The sequence below is a fragment of the Drosophila montana genome, unplaced genomic scaffold (genome assembly GCF_035044405.1).
Source record: "Drosophila montana isolate Dmon_TW-CO22-7 unplaced genomic scaffold, ASM3504440v1 contig_3029_1, whole genome shotgun sequence".
Lineage (NCBI taxonomy): Eukaryota > Metazoa > Arthropoda > Insecta > Diptera > Drosophilidae > Drosophila > Drosophila montana.
The window spans coordinates 767117-779729 of NW_026997904.1; the positions used below are offsets into that span (position 1 = coordinate 767117).

The following is a 12613-nucleotide window of genomic DNA, read 5'->3' on the forward strand; positions in this document are numbered from 1 at the left end:
GCCTTCGGTTCACGCCCACGCTCCGGCGGTGGAAAATCTGTGTAACCAAACGATCATTTCGTTGGCATCTAGTTAGGCGTCGTCGGTTGCGGTGTGTCCTCTGTGATGCCTCAGACAGCGACCAGCTGTGCAACGCTTTGGGGGGTGCAGCAGCTACTCTGCGGCAGCAGGAGTTACACGTGTTCGTTGACCACCAGAGACTGGACACGGCACATGACGCACACAGACTCACGATCTTAGCGCTTGTGCTTGTCGGCACAAAAGTGACGATTAAAGTGAACCCGGGCCGAGGTACAGAAAAAAAAATAAAGAAACAACAACAACAAAACGTTAAAACAAAATTAATACCAAGGCAGGCAGTCGTTAAAAAAAAAAATAAAGAAAAAACTGACCAAAGCCGTGATCCTTTATGGCCCCGCACGAAGCAGCCGTCGCAGATTGAGTACCAAGATTTCAAAGGGGCGCGTGATCGCCATCAAAATGCTCGTGGAGGCAATTTAAATTGCTGAAGCTGAAGCTGCAGTTGGAGCTGAGGCAGCGCGGCGCGGCGCGGCGCGTGCAGCTCCAAATCCAAGACCAGAACCTGCTGGGAAAGAGACAGCGAGAAAGAGAGAGAGAGGCAGAGAGAGAGAGGCAGAGAGGGAGGCTGTCACTCGCGTGCGGGGTGTTGAAAAATTTGGCATTCGTCTGTTATTTATAACAAGAGCTGCCTGCCCATGGATACCGACAACAACAACAACAACAACGCGCCACAGGCAGCAAAAAGAAGTCAAGGTTATGTCTAGGTTGCAACTATGTTGCGGCCGCAGCACGTTTGCCACAATGTGCGGTGTTAATTTATAGTTTGTTGCACGGAATTAGCACAAAATTGCTGCGGGTAATTTAAAGGAAATTGCGCGCTGCGCAAATTATAGCAGCATTTTATTATTAAGGAGACGAATATAATTGCCCCGCTATGATTTATCCCATAAATTAATTTAAATTAAATATCATGTTTGTCGAAATTCACACACAACAAAGTAAACTTTTATTCGTATATTTGTTTGTCGAACATTTGAAAACAGCGCGCGCGTCATTTTTTTAGACTTATACAACACTTATTGCTGTGCACCAGAAGCTGAGTGCTATGCAACGCGCGCACTTTCGGCTTGTTGGTCTGGCAGCCTTGCCAGCTGCCTTCTGAAAGCTGCTTGCTATGTTATGCGAACAATTAACGTCGATTTGAAAAATAAATTTGAATGCTTTGCGCTTATTAACTGAACAAACAGGGCAAACATTTCGCTGCTTATCGTCTCACGTTTTTCTGGGTATCAAATTATAAGAATTCGTCTCTCGATTTTTATTAACACAAACAAGCATTAATATCTGCTTTATTTTCACTTGACTCGTATACACATATAATTACAGTGGCAGCAGCTGGTGCGCTGGGCCGGTTCGGGTCAAGCCGGGTATCCTGGCTGTTGAGAGTGATGGGTTGGCTGTCCAAAGAAATCAGCGCAAATTGGCATCAAAACAAATATTTGCCCGAAGCTGAGGGCCCAATGCCTAATGACAGGATGAGCACTGTGATCCTCGGCAGCAGACACATTGGACATGGGGCTTGGAAATGGGGCTGCGGGCACCTTTTCACACCATCAGCAGAGCTGTCGACGTGCCATGGTGCGATGTGGCACACCTTTTGGCCACAGCTTGTTGACTGTGTCAATTCTGGGAATGTCAGTTGGCTCGAAGGCTCTGACAGCCAGGCTTTCATTCAGCCAGCCAGGCAGGCAGGCAGGCAATAAAACGTTGCAGCAAATTAGCGCTTTATTGCGTGTTTGTTTGGCTTACGAGTGGAAGCGTATCCAACCGGATAAGGGACTGGCTACTTCAACGTCTGCTGACTTTTTGGCACCTAAGCGAGTGCCGTTAAGTTCTTGTTAAGAGCTCGAACCAGAACCAAAAATAATATTTATACACATTAATTATAGCCCGCAGCGCTGATAGTTAAACAAATCTCTACGATTATAAGAGTATATAATTTGTTAGCTTTTTCTTTTTAATTGACATTTCAAGCACCTGCAAAATTGGGATTTGTTTCATAGGGTATTCTCTCTCGCTCTCTCTCTCTTCGACCATATATCACAACAAGTTACAGGTAATCGTTTCCTTAGAGGTTTCATAGCTCAGCTATCGTTCAGTTGTCTACCATTTGTAGGCTATTTTGGTGCCACGTGCACCTTATCACATTTCGTTTGCGGTTTTGGAGTACCAGTTCCAGATTCTAGATGCGCGGTTCCAGTTATCCAGTTTTGGGTAAGGGTAAGGCCAGCGTTAAAGCATATGAAGCTATTGTGGCTATATTATCTAAGCCAGGCACTGCGGCGTATAGACATTTACCAACGAATCCCAGCCGCAATCGGCCAGCTCATGTGCACGTTGAGGATTCCAGTCCAGACCGCAAACAAATTCCGTGTGCTGGGCATTAATCTCCTGCGGGGACTCGCCTCGCCCCAGATCCCAAATGCTATGGATGTTAGAAAGAAATAGATATAGTTGATATAGGTCCAGTTGGAAATGGAATTGCTGCTGAATTTGAGCCGGCGACTTCTCGCTTGCTATTATTCAATCCACTTACCGCGTTGTAAAATCATAATTGGCCGATGCAAACACCGTCGCCGAGTGCGGGGAACAGGCCAAACGTCTGACCGCAAACTCGCCCGAGTACAGCTCGAAGATGTGTGTGCGCATCTTTCGCAAATCCCAGCCACGTATTAGACCATCCGATCCGCCCGTTAGCAGCACATTGCGATCAAAGTGGCTCCAGTCACAGGATAGGGCCTCGCTAGCGTGCGCCTCGATGCTCATCAAAGGTTTACCTGGAAAATCAAGAGAATTCCATAAGTTTAAATGCCCATCGGTACTTACGCTGGCAAAGAGATTCGCGATCAATGGCGAAAACTTTGCGCAATATATCAAATCATTGTGTCCCACAAACGTCGTGATGGAGTTCTGCCTGTTGCAATCCCACAGCTTGAGTGTACAGTCCCAACTGGCCGAGAGCAAAGTGTGATAGTTCCACTTCTCGCCCCAATCCAAACTGTAGATCTCGTTCTTGTGTTCCTGCAGGCAAATCAATGGCTCTTTGGGCGTTTGCTCTGTCACCGCCGATTCGACATCCAACCCGGACCAGATCTGCAGCGAGCCATCGCCAGAGGCGGTGGCCGCTATATCTGCCGCATATGGACACCAGGCGACATCAAACAGCCCATCGGACCACTCCAGACGGCACAGCTCTGTGAGCTGCTGTTGTGCATGGACGCCTATCTTGGCGTCATCTGTGGAGCTCTGGGCAAGCAGAAAGAGCGAACCGCCACCAGCAAGACCGTACAATTGGCTGTAAATTCATTAAATCGGGTTAATATATATTCTGTAGTTGGGAGCTGGTTGTAAGCTAACCTAGTTGCGAGCAGCATATGATTCGCCTCGAAGGGCGAGAAGCGCAGGCTATAGCCATGACGATCTGGTGTGGTGTGCGTGTGTGTTTGCATTGCTTTGCTGAAATATATAGAGAAATATATAAATGTAATATTAGTGGAAGGTATACAGAATCTCTCCTGATTCCTGACTCTCCTGACGCTTACTCTAGTTACCTTATGACAATTCCATCTAGGAGTGTGGAAAAAGCGCGTAAAACAATTCGAGATCAATATTTTTTTTTTACCATTCGATATTCTCGAACTCACTTTAACAGATCTTTGTGAAAAATGATTTAAGAGCCTTTTCACACCTTTCGCAAAATCCACACAGGAGCGGGTCAAAGGTTGACCGAACGAAAGTTAATTTTTCGGCCTCAAGCTTTACATCACAATCCTTTTCCCACTTTTGGTTCTTAGCTCAATGGACTTCAAACACATTTTCCGAAGTCTTTTTATGATATAAATTGAACCCGGTTCATTGTTTTTGATTAACCTTCATCGAGAACTGCACATAATTATGTAGATACATATCCGTTGCACACTTTTAAACATTCGAAAGTCAACATAAAATCGATATATTGATATTTGATTTACTGCAACACGTTGGCTAACTTCTAGGGCTTCCCTGGGAAAAACGTCAATCCAACCCGATGCGTAAAATTGTCGATCACGCCAGGCGGCCTGAGCTCTAGATGTGCCAATAGCTAATCGAATGCTAATCCCCGAGAGACACGCAATGGAAAGGGAAGACAAACATGCGAGCGACCTCGCACGAGGTCGCGAACGCTACTTGACATTAGCCAATTTGGTCAAACGGAATGGAATGGGGCGCAAAACATGCTGGGGGCAATTTATACAAGCAACTGCATAACGGCCAAATCCACTTAGTGGTCGCAAGTGAAACCCCACGTACGGCGGTTGGCCCATCCAAAGGTATATAAGCAGGTTGTACAGAAGCTCCGTTTCGCATTTTCCTCTATCAACGAAGAACTGCAAACGTTCCAAACGGGCTAAACGGACGCGAAATCGATTATCTAATTTAAACTTGAATAGAAATAAGTTGTTGATCCAGCAGGATGGTTGTCTCCGTGAAGGTCTTTAAGAAGGCAACACCCAACGGCAAGGTTACCTTCTATTTGGGCCGTCGTGACTTTATCGATCACTTGGATTATTGTGATCCCGTTGATGGCGTGATTGTCGTGGAGCCGGAGTATCTGAAGAATCGCAAAGTATTTGGCCAATTGGCGACTATCTATCGCTATGGCCGCGAGGAGGATGAAGTCATGGGCGTTAAGTTCTCCAAGGAGCTTATTCTATCCCGAGAGCAAATTGTGCCCATGACCAATCCGAATATGGAAATGACGCCAATGCAGGAGAAGCTAGTGCGTAAATTGGGCAGCCATGCGCATCCATTCACCTTCCATTTCCCGCCCAGTTCGCCCAGCTCTGTGACACTGCAGCAGGAGGGCGATGATCTGGGCAAGCCGCTCGGCGTCGAGTACACCATACGCGCCTATGTCGCTGACTCCGAGGACGATCGTCAGCACAAGCGCAGCATGGTCAGTCTGGTGATCAAGAAGCTGCAGTATGCACCATTGAATCGCGGCCAGCGTTTGCCCAGCTCGCTGGTCAGCAAGGGCTTCACCTTCTCCAATGGCAAGATCAGCCTGGAGGTAACGCTCGACCGGGAGATTTACTATCACGGCGAGAAGGTTGCCGCCACGGTGCAGGTTACCAACAACTCGAAGAAGTCGGTGAAGAGCATCAAGTGCTTCATTGTCCAGCACACCGAGATCACCATGGTGAATGCGCAGTTCAGCAAGCATGTGGCACAGCTGGAAACCAAGGAGGGCTGCCCCATAACACCGGGCGCCAATCTGACCAAGACCTTCTATCTGATCCCACTGGCGGCCAACAACAAGGATCGTCATGGTGAGTGCACAGGCCTAACCAGGGGCAACCAGCCCAATGACTTAAGCTCGTGTCTTCCTTAGGCATTGCACTCGATGGCCATTTGAAGGATGAGGATGTCAATCTGGCCTCCTCGACCATGGTGCAGGAGGGCAAAAATACGGGCGATGCCTGCGGCATTGTCATCTCCTATTCGGTGCGCATCAAGTTGAACTGCGGCACCCTCGGCGGCGAGATGCAAACGGATGTGCCCTTCAAGCTGCTGCAGCCGGCACCAGGTAGGCATCCAATTCACCTGGATTCACTTCAGTTCATCTCACAAACATATTCATTCATTTTTGAACCAGGCACCATTGAGAAGAAGCGCTCGAATGCGATGAAGAAAATGAAGTCGATTGAGCAGCATCGCGGCGTGAAGGGCTATTACCAGGACGACGATGATAATATTGTATTTGAAGACTTTGCCAAGATGCGCATGAACAATGTCAATATGGCTGATTAGATTCGAATGATGACCGACTATTAAATACCGTATCGAAAGCACTGAAAACCTGTTGCAGCAGGCGTTTCTCATCGAGAGGCCACAATCTTTGTATTATAATCGTATCGTATATCACGCGCACTCCTTAACTCTGCAGAACTTAAGTGGAACTGGAGTTTTTAATGTTGAATTGTTGAAACTTGACCACGTGTCCTTATATTAATTAAATATAAATTCTCTTATGGCTATCTACAAAATATGTGGGCACTTACAGCTCTTCCACAGTGCGTTGAGGAACCAAGTGCTGAGAATTCGTTTTGGGCTGAAAAGTTTTTGCTTCGGCGTTTGCTGTTGCTGTTGCTTTGGCTTTCAACTGAGGAAGTCGAATGAGCTGCAGTCCTTGGCGGCACAGCGAGGAAGGCTTTCGAGGGTTGCTGACAGCGGGGTTGCTGACAGCCCTTCTGTGCCATAGGTCAGCCAAAGCACAAAACAACCCCCTAGGCCAGCGACAGCAGCCAATCAGCAAGGCTTTGTGCCGGAGATGGCTGTTGGACGTGCCAACAACTTTTCTGTATTCTAAATAGCAAAGCTTTGAACTTGCCAGGCAGCCTAGGCTGACCTTGATAAATGTCTAAGGCCAGCTGCCGCCGCCAGCCGCCAGATCTCAACGGATCTCATCTGCCTCCATCCGAGCCTCTGCTTATATAATGCCGCGTAACGGCCGCTGGCTGCTGCCGCGACCGCTCGAGCATTGCACAATTGAGCGGGACTGGGGCAGCGTTCAATCGATTTCACACACCGCTGACTCCTGGGCAAAGCACCAATTTCCGGCATTGACCGAGCCGGGCCAAGCCCCAAGCCCAGCCGAGCCACCTGCCTGGCTATAAATGCCAATGTTGTTGTCAAAATGTAGCCACAAATTTGACGAGCGTGCCACGAGATGGAGCTGCCCGCCGCAATCACATTGTTAACCTGCTGCCAGCTGCTGTTGCTGTTGCTGCTGCCGACGCCAGCCCAGCTCCAGCACTATTATCCGCACAGGCGCCTCTACTATGATGCGCCGCCACGTCTGCGCCGTCTGGAGTATGTGGCCGCGCCCTATGTGGGCGGCTATGTGGCGCCGCCTGCTGCACACTATCAACAGCAGACGCCCAATTTCCAGCTGATCAACTATCGCGCCAGCTACCAGCCGCTGGCCCTGGAGTACCAGCAACAGCAGCCACCGGCACCAGCACCGCCAGCGCCAGCTGCTGCCTTGCCTGCCCTCTATCCACAGTCCAGTGTGCAGTATGTGCAGCGCTCTGCGGCGCCGCAAGCGGAGCTGGCCAAGTATCGCTATGAGGGCAACTATATGCCCATGCAGCAGCGGGTGCCAGTTGCAGCTCCTTCGCCGACCATACAGCGGCAGCAGCAGCAGCAGCAGCAACAACAGCAGCTGCAGCAGCATCTAGAGGATCAGCTGTATAATGTGCCGCCTGCCCTGTTCACCAGCGATGTGTTGCATGTGGTGCCCGCGCGTGCCCAGCAGCAACAACAGCAACAATTGCAGCAGCAGCAGCAACTGCAACTGGGGCAACGCACCCGTCGCTATGCATCCAAGCAGGCTGCGGATGCGGTGGCCGCGGAGTCCAGAACGCGCACGGAGCGACCCACAAAGGAATCCAAATATTTTCAGTAAGCGCTAGAGGATTCTGGAGAAGAAGCTAAGCTAAATTTTCTCTTCTACCAAAATTAGCGACATCCTGATGAGATTTGATGGACCCCATGGACGCAGTCATGGACATGTGGTGGAGCATCCCAAACTGCGGGAGCGACGCTTTGAAACGCAACGCGGCACAAATCGTTACAAGGGCGAGGTGGGTTAACATCCAAAAGGAATCCAATCGGGCAAACTAAATTGTGTATGCTTCCAGGTGATCTGGACGGATCGTCGAGGTGGTCATGGCGAGCATCGCTGGGACTTGGCGCAGGGCAAACTCTGAGCTCAAACAATTTGCATAAACTCTTTCTCTCTCACTTTCTCTGTGTGTCTCTATCTCTTTTGCATTGGTGAGAACTGCTCAGTAAATCGTGACTTTTCATAATTTTGGCGTATTATTTATTTAAGGGCAATGATTTGGCGTGTAATTTGAAAGGTCCTGCAAAAGATTTGCATAAGAAAGCAGCAGCAAATAATTCTTATCATAGGTCAGCGCCTGGGAATACTCCGGTTATTTTCTCACGGGTTATGCGAGAAAAAGTGGACAGTCCGGTTACACGACTTTCTGTGTCTGTGCTGTCTGTCTGTCTGTCTGTCTGTCTGGGCTGTCGCCAGCACTGGCCCGCGGAAAAAGGTCAATGCGTCCGCCTTGGCTATCCTTTGGCCCAAGAACTGGTTCTAAGCAATGACCCGAAATGTCCTGCAGTTACTTAGTTACAACAGAGCCCAAGACCAGACCAGAGCATATCAGACAAACAGACAGACAGTCAGTCAGTCGGTCGGTCGGTCGACGCATGCGGGTCATATGCAAATGTCCTTACAGGAGAGGGTTGCTAGCTGCAGCGGATCGGCTTATCGGCTGTTGCGCTGTCTTGTAAGTCGCTCAAGTGACCTCAAGGGTTGCACCTCATTTGCATTCGAGGCGTATCGAGGCGCTCGGCTAAATGACACAAATGCCCCGCGGCCAGCCGATGTCCAGTTGTTGTCTGTTTTATGAGACAACAGCTGACCAAGTTGCATGTGCTGCCCAAATCCAGCTAGGGATCAGCGACTAGATCAATACCAGATCGAGTCTGGGGCACAGGTAAGGTAACCGTTTGCTTAGACGGCCGCAGTCATGCGGGTCTGTCACTCATCGACTGACTGTCCAGAACCGGTTCGGTTCGGTTGCTCTGGCCGATAAGGTCATCAGCGTCTTGATCTAAAGTGATAACCCTTGGCTCGCGCTCATTCTGGCAATGGTTCTCACACTTCTTGACTAATTTATGCAAGGACATTGCAAAAGGACACTATTGCCAGCGTTTGCGATTGATGTGGCGTGAGTTCCAGTTCCCAAGCCAAGAAGCGCAACCGGTTTGACCGGCCCAAGCTTTGTCTGGGCGAGCATCTTTGGGTGACCACGGGCTCATGTTGTGAGAACTTCCACATTAGATGGCCTTTGTCAGCACCAGGCACCAACTGGCCCAACGGGTTGGGTTGTATGTCTCTCTGTGTGTCATTTGGTCGATAGACTTGGATCTTGTCTTTGTCCATTTGCCTGAAGGGTTAGCACATTGATTTATGCGCAATTAAATTTGTTTACTCGCAAATCATGGAGTTCTACAATCATGAAAATTAAAAATGGTCAGAGTGCTTCAGTGGACGCCAGTACGGCAACGAGATTGGTTCGGGACAGTTATTCAGAGGAGCTCTAGAATTAATTTTTAGCACGAATGAAATTTTAAGAAGTTAGAATCGCATTTTATCACCCAAGCGATAACAGAAAAACTTTTGTTCACATAGTTTCTTTTGCTTCTAAAAGACAAACAACAATTTTTTTTTATACAATTTTTAATTAAATATTCTAAATGAGAAAATCATAAAATGTACGGAGTATAGCAAATAATTTCGATCGCTTGAGCTATACACAAACATAAGCGTATTCTGCAAGCTGGTGAAAGTCGTATGTACGTACGTACGTTATGTATACATACATATGTATTGATGTAAACTGAATAATGTTATGTACGCGGGAGTCGGCGCATTTACAAACTACATGGACTTGCGGAACTTTCAAGTAGATATGAGTATAGAGGATCTCCTCTTACTGGTACTGATGATACTGCGACTGCTGCTGCTGCTGCTGTTGTTGCTGGTGCTGCTGATGCTGGTACTGCTGCTTGGCCTGGCTGTATTCCTGGGGCGCCTTGTGGCCGCCGGAGCGGAGCAGCTGCGTTGGCGGCGGTTGCGTTGGTATTTTAACGACAATGTCGGTGGGTTCGCGTATGACCTCCGCCTTGAAGCCCTCCTTGGGGTCGGCTGTATACTTGACCGTGCGTATGAAGCCATCGGAATCGACCACAGAATAGCTGCCCTTGATAACCCCACCGTCGCGAACTTCCTTGCGATTCTGATAATTGGTAAACTCGTCATCTTTCACATCGAAGCCAAACTGGTACGAGGAGTTTTGCTGCAATCAACCAGACAGGCAAGCACATTTATATATATATATCTATATCTATATAAACGAGATCATTTCAAATGCGTGGCGCAAAGTGACCCAGTTTTTTTTCTTTTGGCAATTACATCACATGGCCTGCCGCGTGTGGGTGTGTGTCCCCGTCGCAGACCCAGAAACCAATGCCCACCATCTAATCCCCAGTCGCTCGACACGCACAAGTGAAAGTAATTTGGACTCGACTTGCATATTTTCAAGACGCCATATTGCAGCCGATCGTTGGATCGTTGGGGCATGGGCGCGATCGCATGTCTTATGCAACTAGGTAGCGGTAGAAGCGGCTCGAATCCCCAGAAATCTTTTGCACGTAACGCGCATTGAGGCCTGAATATGGCTTATGTATTTACTTATTATTTTTGCAGCGCTTAATTTATGCACAAGGTTGTGGCTGGCGCGGAAGCTTCACACACCTGGCTAAGGCTCACCGCCCACAGCCCAAACTGGGTTAAGGTAAGACGAAAACGTGGCCTAGGGCGTGGCCAGACGCGACTGCAGCAATTGTTCTTGGCCCGACGTGGCCCAAAAACCAAGCAAAATTATTGCAATGCAACGAGTGCAGCTGAGCGACAGAAAAAAATACAAATAAACACAAATTGGAAAGGCAATTGGCCAAAAAGCCAGTTTAAGAGCCGGTTCTAATGCGTGCACTGTCCATTCGGAACTGAACGTATATTGGGGGCTTTGGTATATGGGTCGCATTTGAAAGTGATTGTAACTGCGGCGAATGTGCTCGTGACATGCAGCCTGACATTTTTGTGGCACCATTTTTGGAGATTTGTGAGAATTGGTTGCACTGGCCAAGAAAAAAAAATGGAATGCTTTGGCCGTTATCAGCCAGATCAAAAACGAAATAAACTGGCAGCACTTGTATATATCTGGCACTGGCCTAAAATTGCATGCACTGGCAGCACTTGTCAGAAAAAGCTGAGGATTGCATGCACTGGCAGCACTAATCAGCACAAGCTAAGAACTTCACGCAGTGGCAGCACTTATTGGTAAAATTATAAAACGGAATGCGCTGGCAGCACTTATCAGCAAAATCTTGCTTGGACTAGTCTGTCTCCGCCGAAACTGTATCTTTAGGAGTTTCTATATACATCGCATTGCACTCTTCTATATACCTATTTACCTGATATAATTTGGAACTCTTCTTTTCTCAGATTTCACAGCTTTCACTTAACAGTTCTCACTTGAAAGAAAGCCCACAACTGTTGCTTCATGTTTAGCCTCAATGTTTTCCCACTCATATGCAAAGCTAGTTTTGCCTAAGCCAACGGATTAATGTGCATTTTATATTGAATAAGTGGCTATCGTGCATCCGCAGCTTCCGCATGAGCAGCCCATAAATAAACGTCCGAGCCAGGCACACATGCCACATGGAATGTTGCATATGGTCATGGCTATTGGCTGCCCGTTGGGGCTGGGGCTGGGGCTGGAGCTGGAGCTGGAGCTGTGCATTGTGGTTGTTGGTTAATGAACTCTACGGGCAAATCTCTCCCCGCTGCATGCTTCAATTGTAATTATGCGCTGGCAGCATTGTGTTTGGCGAAAGCGAAAGCAGCGCCGCTGCGGCTGCTGCTGCTGCTGTAGCTGTCAACCTGAAGTGGAGTTCGAACACGTTATGGCCAACTTACATCATCGTATTGCTCCTCCTCCTCGGCCTGCTGCTGCTGCTGCTGCAGCTGCTGCTGGTGCGACTGCAGTTTGTGTTGTCCTTTGCCGAGCTGCGGCGCCGACGAGGCCTGGTAGGCGGGCTGGACGCGACGCGGCGGCGCTGGGGCTGCCTGTGGCTGGCGATAGACGCTCGGCTGGGCCTGTGACTGGTACTGCAACGGCAAGAGGAGGCGGGGGAAGAGAGAATAGTTGCAAAAGCTTTTAGTTACCTTTCGAGTTTGGCTCACCTGTGGCTGATGCAGATAATCTCTAACCGCTGGCGCCACATATCCCTGCGATTGCTGCTGCTGGGCGCGTATCTGCTCCGCCACCGTGTCCTTAATCCGGATCTGCTGTCCCGAGCTCACGTACTGCTGCGTCTGCTCGGAGTTCTGCTCATAAATGGGCGTGCCATCGGAGGGCTGTTGCTGCTGCTGCTGCTGCTGCAGCTGCTGGTAATACTGACGCAAATAGGCGGGATCGACGCCCTGTTGCGCTTGAACGACGCCACAAATCGCGACCGTGGCCACCACGAGCAAAAGCTGCATTGTTATAGACGGGTTGCTGTTGGCTTAAACGCGAGCTGAATAACACTTCACTTTGGTACTTTGGTTCGACAAAACGCGCACGTCCCACTCCAAGCCACAAAACAATCTGCGTTGGCTGCGAACCCCAATTGCACTTTTATATCGAATACCGTTGACGACGTCTAACGACGCTGTTGAGCGGCAACTAGTTGGCTCTCCGCTCTCCTAACGGCCAAGTGGAGCGTTTGCTGGTAGCCTCTTTTTTGATTTACAACAGCTGTTGGCTTACATACATAGTTGTCGTTTCCGTTGCCATTATATCATGGGCAGCATTGTCTCTGTATCTGCTCAGCTGATTTTCCAAATCGCCTCGACCTGTGTGTCATT

The 12613-nt window shown here is 48.9% G+C and overlaps 4 protein-coding genes across 4 annotated transcripts; 2 read left to right on the forward strand and 2 right to left on the reverse strand.

The window, feature by feature from the left end:
* Positions 1–2064: 2064 nt before the first annotated feature.
* On the reverse strand, positions 2065–3533 carry Pex7 (Peroxin 7). Its single transcript, XM_064685254.1, has 3 exons — positions 3439–3533; positions 2618–3376; positions 2065–2506 (listed from the first exon to the last, which is right to left on the reverse strand). Exons 1-3 carry the CDS (start codon positions 3528–3530, stop codon positions 2347–2349), a joined length of 1011 nt encoding a protein of 336 aa, XP_064541324.1. The 5' UTR covers positions 3531–3533; the 3' UTR covers positions 2065–2346.
* An 889-nt stretch (positions 3534–4422) lies between these two features.
* Arr2 (arrestin 2) lies at positions 4423–6107 on the forward strand. The gene is made up of 3 exons (XM_064685249.1): positions 4423–5390; positions 5453–5647; positions 5717–6107. Exons 1-3 carry the CDS (start codon positions 4535–4537, stop codon positions 5869–5871), a joined length of 1206 nt encoding a protein of 401 aa, XP_064541319.1. The 5' UTR covers positions 4423–4534; the 3' UTR covers positions 5872–6107.
* Positions 6108–6746: 639 nt separating this feature from the next.
* Positions 6747–7853, forward strand: LOC135430559 (adenylate cyclase, terminal-differentiation specific). Its single transcript, XM_064685266.1, has 3 exons — positions 6747–7524; positions 7586–7706; positions 7764–7853. Exons 1-3 carry the CDS (start codon positions 6791–6793, stop codon positions 7830–7832), a joined length of 924 nt encoding a protein of 307 aa, XP_064541336.1. The 5' UTR covers positions 6747–6790; the 3' UTR covers positions 7833–7853.
* Positions 7854–9480: 1627 nt separating this feature from the next.
* On the reverse strand, positions 9481–12442 carry Cpr66D (Cuticular protein 66D). The gene is made up of 3 exons (XM_064685252.1): positions 11948–12442; positions 11681–11872; positions 9481–9998 (listed from the first exon to the last, which is right to left on the reverse strand). Exons 1-3 carry the CDS (start codon positions 12245–12247, stop codon positions 9633–9635), a joined length of 858 nt encoding a protein of 285 aa, XP_064541322.1. The 5' UTR covers positions 12248–12442; the 3' UTR covers positions 9481–9632.
* Between the last annotated feature and the right edge of the window lie 171 nt (positions 12443–12613).